This window comes from Cebus imitator, unplaced genomic scaffold (assembly GCF_001604975.1).
Source record: "Cebus imitator isolate Cc_AM_T3 unplaced genomic scaffold, Cebus_imitator-1.0 Scaffold438, whole genome shotgun sequence".
Classification (NCBI taxonomy): Eukaryota; Metazoa; Chordata; class Mammalia; order Primates; family Cebidae; genus Cebus; species Cebus imitator.
In genome coordinates this window covers 1596872-1617614 of record NW_016107753.1, presented here as the reverse complement: position 1 = coordinate 1617614, position 20743 = coordinate 1596872, and the positions used below count along the sequence as shown (strand labels likewise).

Genomic DNA, 20743 nt, shown 5'->3' with positions numbered 1-20743 from the left:
AGTTTGGTGGTTTCTTAGAAACTACCCGCACTCTTACCACATGAGCTCACAATCACATTCTTTGATATTTACCCAAAGGAGCTAAAAATGTATGCCCACACAAAAACATGTACGTGAATATTTACAGCAGCTTTATTCAGAATTGCCAAAATCTGAAAGCAACCAAGATGTCTTTCAATAGGTGAATAGATAAATAAACTGTGGTACATCCAGACAAGGGAATGCTATTCACCACTATAAAGAAATGAACTCTTAAGCCATAAAAAGTCACAAAGGAAACTTAAATTCATATTAATAAGTGAAATAAGCCAATCTCAAAAGGCTACATACTGTATTATTCGAACTATATCACATTCTAGAAAAGGTAGAATTATGGAGACAGTAAAAAAAAAAAATCAGTGGTTGTCAGGGGTTAGTGGGAAAGAAAAGATAAAAAGGCAGAGCAAAGAGGATTTTTAGGGCAGTGAACTATACTGCATCATACAATAATGGTGGGTATAGGTCGTTACACATTTGTCCCAACTCATAGATAGTATAGCAATAAGTGTGAACCCTGATGTAAAGCTTGGACTAAGGTGATAATGATATGTCAATTAATGTAAGTTTATTGATTAAAAAAACTGTACCACTCTGGCAGGGGATGTTGATAATGGGGGGAGGTTGTACATGTGTAGGGACAAATGATATATGAAAACTCTTTATATTTTTCTTTCAATTTTGCAGTCAACCTAAATTTGCTCTTTAAAAAAAAAAAGTCTTTAAAAACATTTTTAAGAGAAAAAAATGGACAGGAAGCAAGAATGAGTTAACTAACATTCAAGGATAAGTTTCCAAAGAAGTAAAACAAAGGGTGTCTAGGTATGACACAACTATAGCACAGGTTTAAAATACTATTTAAACAAAACTGTCTGTGTCATATGGCTTCATCAATACCCAAATGTATAGTAAAATAATCCTTTGATTTTAAATTAAAAGTTTATATATTAACTACATGCTCTATGGCTAAAAAATACAGAGTCATCTATAGAAGAATTACTATTCTTTCTGAATGTCTCTGAAAAAAAAAATGTCATTGGTAACAGCTATAGACATTTAGGGATATATATATCATTTAGGGATATATTCATCTTTTTAAAGGACCTCTCAGGTCAAAAGAATTTAGAGCTCATAATTTTAGGCAGTAAGGAAGCAACTAAACCAAGCACTTTGCATAGATTTTCTCCTTTGATTCTCAAAACAAAACAGTGTGGTAGATAGAGTTATCCTTATTTGCCAGATAAGAAAACTGAGGTAAAGAAGGGTAACTTAGCCAAAGTCAGACAACTAGTGACTGGCAGAATGCAAACCCTCTGGAACACAAGCTCATGCTAACTCAGTCTCTTCATTGTTCTCCAATTGAACCAGAATTCTTGGACATGATTACAGTTTAGGACAAATTGAGTCATGAATATGCTGGTTTCTTGATCATCCTCCACTTCTGACCTTTCACCCTCACTCTCCCTAATCTATCTCTAACACTTACCACACCCTTGGTCTGAATCTCATCCTCACTGAAGTGCAAATACCATACCAGAGTCTCTTCCCATTACCTCAGAGGTGGGACTACCAACTGGAAGATATTTAGGGATAAATCAGTGAAGGTATCTGTTTAGACAATGCTTGGCAATTTTTTACAAAGCTAAAAGTATAATGATTTCTTGGCAATAGCTGTATCGAAACATTCCTGAATCAAAATGGCCCTACTATCAAAACAGCTATGTCATCAAATAATGGCCAGGTGAAAACACCAGGTGCTATGCACTGAAATAATTAACCCTTGCGATTGTAAATTACAATTAGTAATTCTGTGCTAAGAATGTCTATTCATTTCTCATTTTAGCCTTAAATCTATCAGGCAAGTCCTGTTGTCAATCCATTTTACAGTTAAAAACAACAACAGCAGCAGCAACAACAACATATTGAGGATCAGAAAGGTAACATCACAACTTAAAATAGAAGGGCAGCTGGGAATAGAATATAAAATATATAGGGCAGCTCTGAGGAGTCCATGTATTTAATCACAATGTTTATTTTTTTCTGTTTCAAAAATTTAAAAAGGATCATCTAAAAGCTCAGGATCAAAATGTATTTTAAAAGGACTTACAATAACAAAAAGATCATTGCTTTATTTGTTAACATGGAAAAGAGCAGGATAAAGCTTCACAAATTTTGACATTTGTTTTCCTACCAAGCATTAATACCAAAGAAACATTAATCACATATAATTTGGGATGGAATCCTAATCTACTAATGAGTATTTTACATTCTAATTTTCATTCATGTGGCCAGGCACAGTGGCTCCTGCCAGTGATCACAGTGCTTTGGGAGGCTGAGGCAGGCAAATTGCTTGGGGTCAAAAGTTCAAGACTAGCCTGGGCAACATCACAAAAGCCCATCTCTACAAAAAATACAAAAATAAGCCAAGTGTGGTGGCACACGCCTATAATTCCAGCTACTCGGGAGGCTCAGGTGGGAGGATGGCTTGAGCCTGGGAAGTGGAGGTTGCAGTGAGCTAAGATTGTGTCACTGCACGCCAGCCTAGGTGACAGTGCCAGATCCTGTTTCAAAATAAATAAATAAATAAATAAATAAATAAATAAATAATGTTCATGCATTTCAACTCATATTATATCATCACTTTCAGAGCTTGAAAACTTTTAGTCTGTTTGTTCCAGTATTTCTAAATAAAATTACTTACTTTAAGGAAACAGTCATTATAAGCTTAGGGGCCAACTTTTGGATATCATGATGTAAAAATTATAAGACACATCCATTTTCTGTAGTTCCCTGTAGACAACCCTCTTTAAATACATGGAAAATAACTACTAAGCTATTTAATAAGAAAATCTTAAATTGCTAATAGCAAAAAACATACAGAACAATAAAAGCACACATTTTCTATGTATAATTTTGAAGAGGGAGACCCAGTCATCTCAGATCAACTTCTCCTTTTCATTCCTAAGACTGTAAACCGAAGCCCTTTTCATATGTGATTCCCGAGACCGTAACCTGAAACCCTTTCATATGTAATCCCTAAGACTGTAAACTGAAACCCTTTTCATATGTAATTCCTAAGACTGTAAACTGAGATCCTTTTCATACATTAAGCTATAAACCTAAGATTCTTCCACATGTAACACCTGAAATATAAGCCTATATAAAGAAGGAACCTTCCTTTGTTAGGGGAGCTTGGCTGTTAGGCAAGTATGCCACCTTGCTCCCAGCCGAATAAACTCCTTCCTCCTGTATTCGCTGTCCGAGAAATCCGTTTCCCGCAGCCACTCCTGCTAAAATTTTACGTGTGGTTTAAAACACAAACCACATGACACTCTTATGCTGTTCAACATTAATGACATTTTATGTTCATATATCTGCAGGCAGTTACCCCAAATTGTCATCACTGGTTGTTCTGGAAGAATAAGATTCAGGAAAACTTTCTCTGACCATTCTGCATATTTCTGGAATGTTTACATTTTAAGTGTCTAATTCTAGCAAATTATTTAATATCTTGTGGCTTTCTCACCTGAGAAAATACAGATAGTAACACCACAGGTAATATGGAATGTTCTGCTTTTATCCAACAATCTCCTGGTTCTCCTGCTTGGAACCTAAGCAAAAATCATTTAATATGGTAAAAATAATGCAACAAATGAGATATCTGTATATCTTATATATGCATATATTTTTTACAAAGTTTTTCAGTATAGCATTGTTCATTATGTCAAAATTATTAAAATATGGCAGAAGCCTATTAATCAAAAATTGGTGAGATTAATTTTGATCTATCTAGCTAACAGAACACCTGAACCATTAAAAAATATATGTGAGAAGGTTATATTGTTGATGTGAAAAGATGTTCAAGACACATTGTTAGGTTAAAAAAGTTACAAAACATAAACCACACTGTGATCTTATAGTGATCAACATTAATGGCATTGTATGTTAATGTATCTGCAGGCACTTACCCCAAATTGTCATCAGTGGTTGTTCTGGCAGAATAAGATTAGAGAAAACTTTCTCTGATCATTTTGCATATTTCTAGAATGTTTAAGTTTTAAAATACTCATGATTTCCTTTTATGGTAAAAAAATAAGATTATTTTTAAATGAAGCAACATCTATAGTTTAAAACGCCTGCTTGATCTTATAACAAAATAAAATGTCAAGCACCTTTGAATCACTGTTTCACACTCGGGACAATTCTTTAAGAATTATTAAATACTGAGAGGCTTATGTGGGAATTCTTCATTCCCTGCCACTTCTCTTTCTCCAAGCCAAGGCAATGGCCAGCCACGGGGATCAAAACCTAGCAGTTTAAATGGTAGACAACCTAGAGAAAGAGTTATTTTCACAGATTACTGCATTAAAAGGAGAGCGTTTCTAAACGTAATTACATAAAGAGGTTGAAAGGTTTTCCTAGAGTAAATCTGCACACGTTAAATTCATAGAACATCAAAGTGATCTCAAGTTAACAACTCCTTTTAAAATATCAATATACAACCAGCAGAGCCTTACTCAGTGAACCCTAGGGAGGAAGAATCAGCATTCATACACACACACTTACACATATACACAACAATAGTCAAAGATGAAAAAGAATTTTTGTGAAGTTTCAAAAGAATGGCTGTTTTTTCTGTTTTCTTATATACTTCATTTTACAGCATTATGTATCACACATGACATCACAATTTAATCAAGACGTTTCTCAAGCCAATTACACATTTCAGAACGAGTATGTATGTTAAGCAGAGATACGTTTTTGCCAACACCAGCAATCATTTCATGTATTGCTCAGAGTCCAAAGGACTCTAGTCTGCTCACCTGGATTTAGCTAAGTAAAATACAGAATCTCAATGAGACATGATATAATGAAAAGAACTTAAATTAGCATTCAACTTAACTCTGTCATTCACTAGTCTCAAAGTTACTCAAAGTCTCTATGCCTGAGGTTTCTTGTGCATGAAATGAAATTAACAATACCTAATTGCAAAATCCCTGTAAGAATTTACCAGTATATATGTGAAATACTAAGCACAGCACTGGAAATCCCCTGTTAACAATATTACTATTATCTTCTGCCCTTATCTGGTGTTGCAGAGTAGCTCACAGATCATCTTGACAGATGACATAGCTTTCACCACCATCTTAGAATAAATTACTCCAGCCAAAAGTCAGACTATGAAAACTAAACAAACTAGTATGTGACTGTTACACTTGATTTTTATGCTGGAACTTGTAACTAGGACTTTTTTTTCTTACCTTCTGTGACCCCCGGAGGTAAGCCAAGAGCGTTCGGCACATGGGTAAAAGGATAAGGCTGCAGTTGAGGTTAAGAACAGATGCGGAGGCTCTGCTTAGACACAATCCTAGCTGAACAAATAAGGCAAGGTCAGCACACAGGTAAAGACAGTCGTAAAGCCCTGATCTGGCTCTACAAGCTACAGGTCTCATCTTATTGCTCTTTTAAGAATCATGCCACATACCAACTCCTTCAAGAGCCTTGAATAGTCTTTCCCTTTCCTCTCACTAAAACCCCCAAGGAACAACTAGTTTCTTTCTGTTCTGCGCTGCCATAAAACTCAGTACTCCTCTCATTTATGCTACTGTTACAATCATCTGAAAACACTGTTCTGGCAGAAATTCCATTTCTTGTTCTGCTCCTACCCCACTGTTCTGGCTGTTGCCTTAGAGAGTTTACTCCACATTCATGCGGTGTCGGACCCTTTGTTTACTGATAAGGTCACAGTTTTAAATGAAGCTTTTCCATGTGTGTTCTCTCTCTCTGGAACACTCAGTCTCCACAAAACCCACAACACAGCTTTTCTACAAGCTCTGCTTATCACTAACTCTACTCATCTTTCTGGTCTCACAGTAAGCATGACTCTTCTAGATTACTTTTCTGATCAGAAACTAGGAGAGAACTCACCAGTATACATGTGCTCATTGCTTTCTGTACTTCCCTGATTATGTCTCTAACCCTCTTTCTAATCTTTTTTTAAAAAATTATTTTATTTTTAATTGACAAATAATTGTATATCTGTATCGGTACAATATGATGTTTTAATACATGCATGCATTGTGAAATGATCGAATCAGGCTAATTTATATACTCATCTCCCAAAACACTTATCATTTCTTTGTAGTAAAAATATTGATTTATTTTATTCATTTATTTATTATTTGAGGCAGGGTCTTGCTTTTTCTCCCAGGCTGAGTGCAGTGGTGCCGTCAGAGCTTGCTGCAGCCTTACCCTCCAAGGATCAAGCTATCCTCCTGCCTCAGCCTTCTGAGTAGCTGGGACTACAGATGCAAGACATGTGGTTAGAATATTTAAAATCCACTCTTAGTTGGGCATGGTGGAATGCACCTGTAGGTACCAGTTACTCTGGAGACTGTGGCAGGAGGATTGCTTGAGCCCAGGAGCTTGAGGCTGCAGTGAGTCATGTTCATGCCACTGCAGGCCAACCTTGGTGACAGGTCAAGACCCTGTCTCAAAAAATAAAAAAGAAGAATAAAATATACTTTTAGCTATTTTGAAAAATACAATACATTATTTTTAACTATAGTCACCATGTTGTGCCATCGATTACCAGGTCTATTTCTGCTAACTGAAACTTTGTGCTCTCTGTGCGCTCCCATCCCCACCCTCTGGTAACCACGCTTCTACTATCTATTTCTATGATTTTAAATCTTTTAGACTGAAAATGTAAGTGAAATCATACAGAATTTGTCTTTCTGTGCCTGGCTTATTTCACTTAGCATGATATCCTCTAGATAACCCATGTTGTTGAAAATGACCAATCTTAAATAAGATAGTACCTTAAAAAACTGAAATTCATATATTTGACTATGTCTTGGGAAGAATATATATCCATTCTTTAGAGAACCATTTTCATTTGGTAATAGCTAACTTAAAGCATTGTCTTCATATATTCACACTACATGCATTATGTGCACATTAAAACAAATGAAGAATATAATGGAATAAAAATGCAGAGATGTTAACAAAAGTACACCTAACTCTTATTAGCCACACATGGTGTGGATCAATTTACACTTATTAATACATTAAACCTCTTTCTTCAACCCTAGGAAGTAATTAACAATATTATCTTCCTTCTTAAAAAAGAAAGAATATTCAGTCATCGTGAAGTTAAGAATTTACAGAACATAATACAATCAGAAAGTTGTGGAACCAGAATTCAAGCCCAGATATTCTGGCCCCAGCATCTATACTACTAATGACTACTTTATCCTGCTTCTAAATTGCCTTTAAAAAGAAAATGTCCAAAAGGCACGTGTTAGGTAATAAATATTTTGTTGAATGACTCGATGATTAAATGAACATTTGAGGTAAGCGGTTTTAGGCAACCACCCTAGATAAGACTTCCCTCCTAATAACCCTTTCCAGTGCCAGAAAGTTTATTGTTCTTGTCCTTTTATCATCAAAAAAAATCTGAGGTATAAATATTTGAGAAGCACTAGAGAAGGTCACAGCCTCACATTCATTAAAGATTGCCTACACAGCGTGATTAGGATGGGATTCCTAGCATAATTATTCTGTTACTTCCATTTAGTGTATAACATGTTACCTTGAATTTTTCATGTTTTAACCTATTTCTCTAAGTAAATGTTAAACCCCTCAAGAACAGGGTAAATACTTCTACAATGTTATAATATTACCTTACATTTTAATTTTAATTATCTCATTATTAATTGCTTTTGAATATATTTTTATTGTAATCATCAGATCTACTCTGACAGGCTGAGTAGATGTTATAATTGCCATTTCAGAGATGAAGAGCTGCTACAAAATGATAATAATTAGGTCCACAATGAGAAATCCTGAATTCAGTGACTTGGGGTAGTGCTTGAACACTGACATTTTTGAAAGCTCTCCAGATGATTCTAATATGCCACCTGGGTTGAATACCACTACCTAAGGCTATTTAGCTAAACTATACTGTTTACGAGTTACGAAAAAATGACAACCATTAAATTATAGTAAGTAAATATAAATGCATATTTCCAAACTTACGGGCCAAATAAAGCTTTAAAAATAGCTCTTTTTAATATTTAAAGTACAACTGCAAATAGTCTAAGCACAAATACAAACAAAGCAAAAACAGCAAATATCTCACCCACAGAAAGCTGACATAGTAAAGTACAACAAACAGGTTTACCATTTTTTTATCATCCAATGTAGAACAGTCACTAGATTAAGCATTTTTAATGAACAACTGAAAATATTTTCAAAAACTTTGTAGAGTAAGAACTATTATACTCATTTTACAGATGACTTGTATAAGGATCTTAGAAGCTGCATACCTTGTCCAAACTAGTTGAAAAGGAATTCTGTACCCTGGACCCTATGACTCTTTCATCTCAGGGTTGAAACCAAGGCAAAAAATGCACTGAAGGATATGGAAGGATAAATATTAACTTGAGAGACATGAGAAAAGTCTGCTCCAATAGCTCCCATAGGCCATATACATTGTGCTTAGTTGCCAGTAAAGTATGTTACTTAAACAAAGGTCTTGGTTTTCATCTTCCATCAAGCCTGACTACTTTAGTTTATTACTTAGTTACAAGTTACCTCTATCATCATAGCCAGTACCATTTCCTCTTTAGCTGTTAAATGAATTAATGTGTTTGTGTCTTATAAGACATCAAACTTTTCTGACCTTCTATGCATTACCTTGATTCTTAGGTATTATCACAAGGACATTCCAAGGAGAAGCAGAAATCCCAAGGGTACCTCATTTCTCCTTACAACTGCCTCTCAACTCTAGGATCTGGCTTACTCCTCCTTTCACTCTTTTCCTGCACCCAGGTAGTAAGTTGTTCAAAGGCAGCATCCTTTTTTTAAAGCTGCATATCCTCAGCCCTAACACAATGGTAGTATTCAATAAATGCTTGTTGAAATAAACTGAATCTCTAAACACATGTACCATGCTCTGATAGGCATTTTATTTGGTTACAATTCTCAACTAAGTTCAAATATTTACAATCTTAGTGGTTATTTAATTTGCGAAGCTTGTATGTCACCAATAACTTTAAAATGATCAGCTTGTAGTATCATGGAAAATATTATGAAGTGGTCACTGAAAACTCCCCACTGTTATCAAGAAGATGAAGTCATTATCTATTTATCTATCTATCTATATATCCATCTATCTATCTATCCCGTACAAAAAGCAGACACTTCAAGAAAATTCCTAGTTATATTATGCTTACTCCCAGAATCTGTATGCAAACCTATCCATCAAAATGGACAATCAATAAATCTTGAGTGAATACACATACGGGAACTAAAAACAAAAGAAATTGAACTCATGGAGACAGAGAATACTGATGGCTACCAGAGGCTGAGAAGAGTAGTGGGAAGTGGAGAGATGAAGAGGCGATGGGAAATGGGTACAAGAAAGCAATTATATAAAAGGAATAACATCTAATGTTGGATAGCACAATAGGGTGACTGTAGTTAACAATAATTTACTGTATATTCCAAAATAACTAAAAGAATGGAATTACAATTTTCCCAACACAAAGAAATGATAAATGGTTGAGGTGATATATATCCCAACTACTGTTATTACACATTGCATGTTTGTATCAAAATATCATGTGTACTTTATACATATATACAATTAATGTAATAATTAAAAAAATTATTTAAGAAGGTAAATCTCAGCAAGCCTCAGAAAGAAATATTGTGTGAATAAATGAATGAATGAATAGAAATAAATATGAAGTAAATTTAGAATACATATATTTTGACAAATATACATGCACAAATATTTCTAATAACAGATTTTGAAAAGACTAAAAACGAATCCAAAATGAAAGTAGAAAGAGACTCCAGATGGCTGACTAGATATAGCCAGGAGGAACATCTTACACTGAGAGACCAGGACATGGGAAAGACTAGAAAACTCTGAGCAGATCTTTAGCAGGAAAGCATTGAAAGTGGATAAAGAGAGGATGCAGACACTGGGCTGAACTTGGGGAGGAAGCTGGGAACCCTGTAAGGGGATGCTGAGTACTGGGGTTCATTCCTGGCCCACAACTCCTAGGGAAGGAGTGAGTTAAACATGTGAGGAGTGGTCTGTTCTTACCAGGAACCTCCAAAAATCCTGGCAGCAAGAGAGCCCATGACTCCCACAGACACTTGAGCTGACAGAGTTGTTCAGAGAGGTAGAAGAAACAGGATTCCATCCTGTGTAGAGCCCAGGGATTTGGCACAAGAACAGCTGCAGTAAAGCATGGCCAGCGTGCCCATTCCCCCACACTCTCCATGCTTCTCTAAGAGACTTCAACCTTTGAGAAACTGTCAGGCCTGAAAAGAGCACTGTGGTGTTGCAAATGGGATGGGACCAGTCCAAAGTGCACATCCTATGTCTGCTGGCCTCTTCTGGAGCCCCAGCCTGGCTGTACCTGCTTGAATCACTCTGATGCCCAACCAAGTTGCTTCCCTGGGGTTATCATCATAGCTCCTTCACTGGAAGACCATGCCTGATTGTTGGAGAGTTCCAGTAGACCAGCCCCTGACAATGCACACTAGCCAATCTGCAGCCTTGCCCCACTACAGTCTCCGCCTCCCCACGTAGGCAGACCTTCCTCCCTTACTCAGCCAGTACATGTGTGTACATGCACCCCACTGTGCCACCACAGCTGGTGCAAGTAGAGCTCATTGTCCAACCCCCACTGACAGAGGAGCACGCTGCTACACCGCAACCACCAGCACAAATGCATACATGGATGCTGGCAACTCTGCCTCTGCCACCCCCCTACACCAGCCACACTGTGCTACCATAGGCATGAGCATACACAGAACCACTGCAGGCTCACTGCCACTGGTGCCCCACCCAAGCCCCACTCCAACAGGAGTGAACCCTGCCAGCACCAGCATTGTAGAGTTGTGGCCAGAAGAATGGGATACCTCAGCCTCCCAACAAATCAGATTCTAAACCTCAAAGGGCCAGAGACCAAAGCTGGGGTCCTGGTATAACACCCTAGACTTAAACATGCAGTCCAGGAGTGCTGAGCTAATACTTGGCCCCCTAAAACCTTCCAGAAATAAATTTGGTCTACTGAACCTACCTTAAACCAGAACCAAAACTGTAAAAGCATCAAAGAAAAAAAAAAAAAAAGTCATCTGAAGAACAATAACTCCAAAGACTTAGGGAACATCAGTCCATACAGATGAGAAGGAACCTGGCAACTCAAAAATCTAGAGTGTCTTCTCACCTCCAAATGACCACACCAGGTCCAAAGCAATAACTATGCTGAAATGACTAAGATGTCAGAAATAGAATTCAGAATATAGATAGAAACAAACATCATAGAGATTCAGGAGAAAGTTAAAACCAAATCAAAGGAAACTAAGAAATGCAATAAAATGATGGAGGAACTGAAAGATGAAATGGCCATTTTAAGAAAGAACCAAAGTGATCTGATGGAGCTAAAAAATTCACTACTAGAATTTCATAATCCAATCACAAGTATTAACAGCAGAATATACCAAACTGAGGAAAGAATATTAAAGCTTGAAGGCCAGTTCTCCAAATTAACTCAGATAAAAATAAAGAAAAAAGAATGAATGAGAACTCTAGGAAATACAGTATTAAGTAAAAGGACCAAATCTATGACTAATTGGCATCCCCGAGAGAGAGTAAACTAATTGGAAAACATATTTGAGGACATAATTCATGAAAACTTCCCCAACCTTGCTAGAGAGGCTATCACTCAAATTCAGGAAGTGCAGAGAACCCCTGTGAGCTCCTATGCAAGATGACCACCCCCAAAACATAGTCATCAGATTCTCCAAGATCAAAATGAAAGAAAAATCATTAAAGGCATGTCAAACTACAAAGGGAATACTTTCAGGCTAAAGTGGACCTTTGCACAGAAACCTTATGAGACAGACAAAACTGGGAGCTTATATTCAGCATTCTTAAGGAAAATAAATCCCAACCAAGAATTTCATATTCAGCCAAACTAAGCTTCATAAACAAAGGAGAAATGAGATGCTTTTCAGGCAAGCAATTGCTAAGGAAATTCCTAACCATAAGACCTGCCTTATAAGAGATCCTGAAGGGAGTGCTAAATATAAAGACAAAAGACCATTACCAGCCCCACAAAACAAACTTAAGTACATAGACCCTTGACACTATAAAGCAACTATACAATAAAGTCTTCAGAATAACCAGTTAACAACATGATGGGGATCAAATTCACACATTCACACATGTCAATAATAAGCTTGAATGTAAACAGGCTAAATGCCTGAATTAAAAGACACAGAGTGGCAAGCTGGAAAAAGACAGAAGAGCCAACTGTATGCTTTTTTCAACAGCCCCATCTCACATGCAATGACATCCACAGGTTCAAAGTAAAAGGATGGAAAAATATCTACCAAGTAAACAGAAAACAGAAAAAGCAAGGGTTGCTATTCTAGTTTCTGACAAAATATACTTTAAACCAACAATGAACAAAAAAGACAAAGAAGGACATTACATAATGGTAATGCTAAGTAGATATGAACTCAACCCAGGAGCACCCAGATTCATAAAAAAGTTCTTAGACCCCTATGAAGAGACTCAGATAACCACACAATAATAACAGGAGACTTCAAAACCCCACTGATAGTATTAGGCAGATCCTTGAGTCAGAAAACTAACAAAGATATTCAAGACATGATCTTGATCCTTGACCAAATGGACCTAAGAGACATCTACAGGACACTTCACCCAAAAGCAATTGAATATACAATCTTCTCATATGCACATGGCATATATTCTAAAATTGACCACATGCTCAGCCATAAAACAATTTTCAGCAAAATTTGAAACCTAAAATCATAGCAATCACACTCTTGGACCACAATGCAATAAAAACAGAACTTAATACTAAGAACTTAGTACTAACAACTTAATACTTAATCTTAGTATTAAGGCTTAATTTTCATGGTTTAGTTTCCACATAACCACACAATTACATGGAAATTAACCTGCTTCTGGATGACTTTTGAATAAAAAATGAAATTATGATAAAAATCAAGAAATTATTTGAAACTAAGAAGAACAAAGATACAACATACCAGAATCTCTGGGACACAGCTAAAGGAGTATAAAAAGGAAAGTTTATAGCACTAAACACTCACATCAAAAAGTTAGAAAGATTTCAAGTTAACAACCTATCATACTTAAGGGAACAAAAAATAACAAAAATCAGAGATGAACTGAATGAAACTGAAAGAGGAAACATCATACAAAAGATTAAGAAATTGTAAAATTGGTTTTTTGAAAGAATAAATAAGATTGATGGACAGCTAGCTAGACTAATACAGAAAAAGAGAGAAGATCCAAATAAACACAATCAGAAATGACAAAAGAAACAGAATCACAGACTTCTCAGAAGTACAAAAAACAGTCAGAGACTATTATGAACATCTCTATGCATACAAACTAGAAAACCTACAAGAAATGAAGAAATTTCTCGAAACATAAACCCTCCAAGATTAAACCGGGAAGAAATTGATACCCTGAACAGACCACATAGTAAGTTCCAAAATTGAATTAGTAATAAAAAGCCTACCAACCAGAAAAATCCCAAGACCAGACAGATTCATAGCCAAAATCTACCAGATGTATAATGAAAAGATAATATCATTCCTACTAAAATTACTCCAAAAAAAAAGTGAGAAAGGACTTCCCCCTAGCTCATTCCGGTACCAAAACTAGCATCATTCTGGTAGCAAAGCCTGGCAGAGATACTACAAAAAAAAAGAAAACTTCAGGTCAATATCTTTGATGAAAATAGAATCAAAAATCCCCAATAAAACACAAATAAATTAAGTCCACCAGCACATCAAAAAGTTTATCCACCATAATCAAGTAGGCTTTATTCCTGAGACGAAGCCTGGTTCAATACACACAAATCAATAAATGGTATACACATCACATAAACTTAAAAAACAAAACATGATCATCTCAATAGATGCAGAAAAGACTCTGAGTAAAATTTAACATTGTTTCATGTTAAAAACCCTCAACAAACTAGGTGTTGAAGGAAGACATAATAATAAGAGCCATCTATGACAAACCCACAGCCAACATCACTCTAAAAAGCGAAAAGCTGTAAGCATTCCCCTTGAGAACTAACACAAGACAAGGATGCCCTATCTAACCACTTCTATTGAACGTAATACAGGAAGCCCTAGATGGAGTAGTCAGCTAATAAAAAAAAATTAAAAACATCCAAATAAGAAGAGAAGAATTCAAATGATCTCGATTTGCAAATGATATGATTCTATGCCTAGAAAATCCCATAATCTCTGCCCAAAAGCTCCTAGCCCTAATAAACAACCTCAGTAAAGTTTAAAGATTAAAAAAATGTACCAAAATTAGTAGCATTTCTATACACCAACGATGTCCAAGCTGGGAGCCAGATCAAGGTCACAATCCCATTCACAACATCTACAAATATAATAAAATACCTAGAAATACAACTAACCAGGGAAGTGAAAGATCTTGTGTAAGAGAATCACAAAATACTGCTGAAAGAAATCAGAAATAATACAAACAAATCCAAAAACATTCCATGTTCATAAATGAGAAGAATCAATATAGTTAAAATGGGCATACTGGTCAAAACAATTTACAGATTCAATACCATTCCTATCAAACTACCAATGCCAGCCACCACAGAACTAGAAAAACCTATTTTAAATTAATATGCAACCAAAAGGAGCCCAAGTAACCAAGGCAACATCAAGCAAAAAGAATGAAGCTGGATGCCTCACATTACCTGACTTCAAATTGTACTACAAGGCCACAGTAACCAAGGCAGCATGGTACTGATACAAAAACACACACATAGGCTAATGGAACAGAATACAGTGCCCAGAAATAAAGTTGCATACCTACAACCATCTGATCTTCGACAAAGTCAACAAAAGAAAGCAATAGGAAATAATGGTGCTAGGATAACTACAACTATATCCTCCTAGCATCAGTATAATGGTGCTAGGATAACTAGCTAGCCATTTGCAGAAGATTTAATCTGGACCCCTTCCTTAAAGCAATATAAAAATCAACTCAAAATGAATGAAAGACTTAAATGTAATATCTAAAACTATAAAATCCCCAGAAGATAACCTGGGAAAAATACCATTCTGGACATAGACCTTAGCAAAGATTTCATGATGAAGACAACAAAAGCAATTACAACAAAAATGAAAATGGACAAATAAGATCTAATTAAACTAGTAGCTTCTGCACAACAAACTATAAACAGAAAACCTGCAGAATGGGTGAAAATATTGCAAACCATACATATGACAAAGGTCTAATACACAGATTCTACAAGAAACTTACACAAATTAATAAGCAAAAAACAATTTCATTAAAAAGTGGGCTAAGGACATAAAAAGACACTTTTCCAAAGAAGACATACATGTGACCAACAAGCATATGAAAAAAAGTTCAACATCATTAATTATTAGATAAATGCAAATCAAAACCACAATGAGATACCATCTCACACCTATCAGAATGGCTATAACTCAAAAAACAACAGATGCTGGGAAAGTTGCAGAGAAAAGGGAACACTTACCTGCTGTTCATGGGAATGTGAATTAGGTCAGCCCCTGAGGAAAATAGTTTTGCAATTTCTCAAAGAACTTAAAACAAAACTATCATTGAGGCAATTCCATGATTGAATATATACCCAAAAGCATATAAGTCATTCTACCATAAGGACACATACACACATACATTATCACAGCATGGAATCAACCTAAATGCTCATGAATGACAGACTGGATAAAGAAAATATGGCACATACATAGCGCAGAATACTGCACAGCCATAAAAATGAAACAAGATCATGTCCTTTGCAAGAAATATGAATGGGGCTGGAAGCTATTATCCTAAAAGGAAAAGAAAACCAAATGCTGTGCACGTGTTCTTACTTACAAATTGAGAGTTAAACATTGAGCAGACAGGAACGGAAAGAATGGAGCAGACACTGGGGTCTAATTGAGAGCAGAGGGTGGGAGGAGGGTGACGTTCAACAAACTATCTAACTGGTACTATGCTTATTACCTGGGTGAAAAATAATCTGTACACTAAACCCCCAAGAAACAATTTATCTCTATAGCAAACCTGCACATGTAGCACTAACCCTAAAATAAGTTTAAAAAATACTTAAAAATATATTTTAATCCAATATTAACATTGTGGAACAGAAGAAAGTGGACCGAGGGAACCAAAACCTTATTAAAGAACATCTTATAAGTCACTGGTCTTAAAGTAAAACTGACCAGTAAAATCCCACTATTATCTCTTTCAAGTCATGGAAAAATTATTTAAATGTTCTAATGTTTGCATTACTCATCTGCCAAGATGAGTACACATAATATCACTGTGTGAGGAAATTCAGCTGCAAACTATTTGTAACATGCCTCCAAAATGTTTTCTGTTCAGTAAGTGCAATCCTTAGTAAACTTTTGTTTTATTCTGCTACTTTTGGGGAAAAAAGAAGAAAGGGAGCAAGTGAGAATAGGAAGGAAGAAAGCTACTTAACTGCATTACCATATAACAGCAACAAATATTTTTAAAAACACATTTTAAAGATTTTATTTTATAAAAGCAATAAAAAATGTAAATTGTTAAGTAACAAACTTAACCAAAAAAAGTACAAGACACATGTAAAAAAGGAACCTAAGAGAAGGGCTAAGTAGATAAATAATATACCATGTTTCGTGTAGGAAGATTTAATATTGTAAAGATGACAATCTCTCAAAATTGATTTATAAACTGAATGCAACTCCAATCAAACTCCAATAAGTTTTCTTCATAAAACTTGATAAACTGACTTTAAAATGTATGCAGAGGCTGGGCGAAGTTAGCTTATGTCTGTAATCCCAGTACTTTGGGAGGCTGAGGTGGGTGGATCACGAGGTCGGGATATCAAGACCATCCTGGCCTACATGGTGAAACCCCGTCTCTACTAAAAATACAAAAATTAGCCAGGCATGGTGGCATGCACCTGTAGTCCCAGCTACTTGGGAGGCTGAGGTAGGAGAACTGGTGAACCCGGGAGGCAGAGGCTGCAGTGAGCCGAGATCATACCACTGCACTCCAGCCTGGGCGACAGAGCAAGACTCCATCACAAAAAAAAAAAAAAAAAAAGGAAAAAAAGAAAAAAAATGTATGCAGAAATGCAAAGCTGCAAAAACAAAGTAAAACACTAAAGAGAAGAAATAATTTGGCCTCCACATAACAGAGCTTACTATAAATTTACAGTAATTCCTAATGTGTTTCTTGCATATAGATAAACTGACCAATGGAACAAAACAAAGACCCATAAACAACTACATAGATATTCAACTATGATGTGTGACAGAGATGGCATGTCAGATTAATGGGGAAAGAAGAGTCTACTCGATGAAGGAAAAAATTGGTTATCATAAGGAAAAAAATATCATATAACATCCTTGTTTCAAATCACCCCAAAACATTAGATTCTGAATAGTTAAGAACTTAAATATCAAAATTAAAAACTTTTAATAGAACATAATATATGAATCTTTTGGATATTAGCATAAGCACAGATTTCTCAAGACATAAAAAGCTCAAAATCAATCAAAACAAGTAATACATTAAATATATAGGCAAAATAAAACTATTTTTTTCAATGCCAGAGAAGCTCAAAATTCACAATAGTGGTAATCTCTTGCAGGAAGAGGGAAGAAGAAGATAGACATATAATGAGATAACCAAATGTACAGAAGTAAATTACTCATAATGTTCTAATTCTAGGTGTATCTACAGATATTCATTATATCATAAGTAATTTGTATAAATAAAGGAGGGTCATGCCTGAATTAACAAATTGGGATAAGAACTGAGGAATATTAGTAATCAGATTCTGTCCATTTAATATAAACAAATAACTCAGGACCTTCATGGACACAGGGAGGGGAGCACTACACACTGGGGTCAGTTGGGGGGAAATAGGGGAGGGACGGTGGGGGGTGGGAAGCTGGGGGGAGATAGCAGGGGGAGAAATGCCAGATGTAGGTGATGGGGAGGAAGGCAGCAAATCACACTGCCATGTGTGTTCCTATGCAACAATTTTGCATGTTCTTCACATGTACCCCAAAACCTAAAACACAAAAAAAAAAAAAAGAAAAAAAAAAAAAAACAAATAAAAATAATTATGCATGTAAATTGTTTAATTCAATGCCTGTCATATAGCAAGACTTCCTATTAATAATAATGAGAACACTATTTTCTGGATTACCACTGAATTCTACATGCCAGATCAGCTGTGCTTCACAGAAACTAATTATAATAACATTACACAACATAATTTTCAAAGAAACAGTCCCCTTTGGTACTGATGCAATATGTTTTGGCAACCAAGTTTGAATCATATTCTTGCTAGCTTGTCACTAGCAAGTCTAGCTATTGCTGTCTGGTACTATCCACACTTTTTATATGAATACTGTATAAAAATCTAATAAGAGATGTGTCCTATCTGCATAGCTTTCCTGAAATAGGCTACAAACAACTGTATTTTAATGACACTGACTAAGGATATGCGTAAGGCAGATGCTTTTCTTGGACTTGTTCATGCCCTTGATAGTTCCAACTTTACTGTTGGCAAAATTCCAACTTTGAGTTTCTTGTCAGCATATGAATTACAGTTCCTGAAAGGGAGACAGGATAATAAATAGTGTTTTCAGGAAAGCAGTAATTTTCATTGACTAATATAAAAAGCAATTAATATGTCCAGTTAGTCTATTTCTACATCATAAGTTGGAACACCTTAGGGATACAGTTTAATGAATATATCAGTAAGAGGACAAATAGATATAATACCTTCTGGACTATCTAAAAAAGGTAAAATATTTTCTGAGCTCAAATAATTATCATTTGAGAATAATCTCTCTTTTGATCTGGAATTTGCATAAGATAAGAACATTTTAGCTCAAAGGATTATAGATGACAATTGTATTTGTATCTGAACAATAGTTATGTATCTGAACAATAGTTTTAATGTATCTGAACAATAGTTAATTTAAAATTTATCAGCTAAAATCTATCACAATAGTTCAAGACTTAAGACAGAAATAAATCATCCATATTTCCTTTGAGATTCAATGCTTTAAAGAAAAACTTTGTATATCTTCATTGTCTCACTATATATATTGCATGTCTGGAAGTGTTTTATTTTGTGTTTACATTAAATCCCACAGTAATTTAATTCAAAGTGCCTTTAAGTGTCCCCTTGGGATAAATAGAGCTTATTTTAGCATTCAACTTCTTTATGATTCTGCAAAATCCAACTGGAAATTTTATCAAGAACCCACTTCCTCATAGATGTTTGTTCTTGAATATACTTTGCTTTTCAAACTAGTAAGAAAACTTGCTTTTACCAGCTTCTCAGAGTATAAAACGTTCTCATTCAGAAGCAGTGGTGTGAGGAAAACGGAGATGGACCCATTTTTAAGTGTCAAGATGGACCCATTTTTAAGTGTCAAGATTATAAGAAAACATTTTATCTAGTTACTATATGGACAATATTCTAATAGCTAAGTATATTGTTTGATTATTAATCCATGAGCTTCATAAGCATCAATTACTTCAATTATTAATTTTTTAAAAATGACTGCTTTATGTGTCCAGTCCATCCCATGTGAATGATTTGTTTTACCCTTCCCAGCTACTCCAGAATTTTTTAAATTTAATAAGGTCAGTTGTTACTAGATGGAAGTGTTATTTTCAAGTTTCAGGTCCCACCTGTCAAGCGGTCTAAGATACATAATTAACTGAGGATTCCATATGTAATTTTTAAAACTACAAATAGATTTTAAATAATACATATAAAAAAACATAGTTTGGTCTTTGTGATGAACTCAATGCCATTTCTTTCCAAAATTCATTTGTTGAAGCCCTAGTCCCCAGTGTGATGGTATTTGGAGTTACAGCCTTTGATACAAAATTAGATGTAGTTGAAGTCTAGAGAATGGAGTCCCCATCATAGGATTAGTGCCTTTATAAGAAAAGGAAGACACCAGAGTACCCTTTCTACTTCTCTCACCAGCTTAAGATACAGCAAAACTGCAGCCACCTGTAAACAAGGAAGAGGGCCCTAATCAGACACTGAATCTACTGGCACTGTAGTCTTGTACTTCCCAGGCACAAAAAATATTTGTTGTTTTAAGCTGCCTAGTCTATGGTATTTAGTTACACTAGCCTGAACCAAGACAATCCTATAGAAAAATATATTTTAAATGCCATTTAAAGCAAGTTATTGAAGAGCACAATGTCTAAGTATACCAACTATATGGAGAAACATTCCATGTTCATAGTTAGGAAGAATCAGTATCATGAAAATTGTCATACTGCCCAAAGTAATTTACAGATTCAATGCTATCCCCATCAAGCTACCAATGACCTTCTTCACAGAACTGGAAAAAAAACCTTAAACTTCATATAGAACCAAAAGAGAGCCCGCATAGCCAAGTCAATTCTAAGCAAAAAGAACAAAGTGGGAGGCATCACACTACCGGACTTCAAACTATACTACAAGGCTACAGTAGTCAAAACAGCATGGTACTGGTACCAAAACAGAGATATAGACCAATGGAACAGAACAAAGGCCTCAGAGGCAACACAACATATCTACAA

General features: G+C 35.5%; 1 protein-coding gene across 4 annotated transcripts in view; it reads right to left on the bottom strand.

Annotated features, from left to right (window-relative positions):
• NOX4 (NADPH oxidase 4) overlaps positions 1-20743 on the bottom strand; it is a 152231-nt gene that overhangs the window by 108388 nt on the left and 23100 nt on the right. For 2 of the 4 annotated variants that reach the window (XM_017510398.2, XM_017510399.2), the window contains exons 3-4: positions 5298-5408; positions 3563-3647 (exon numbers count right to left, since the gene is read on the bottom strand). In XM_017510398.2, the coding sequence (XP_017365887.1) occupies positions 3563-3647; positions 5298-5408 (196 nt within the window). Of the gene's footprint in view, positions 1-3562; positions 3648-5297; positions 5409-8322; positions 8394-10156; positions 10365-20743 lie in introns of those variants that run through there. The other 2 variants (XM_037732011.1, XM_037732010.1) reach the window with 2 other exon arrangements.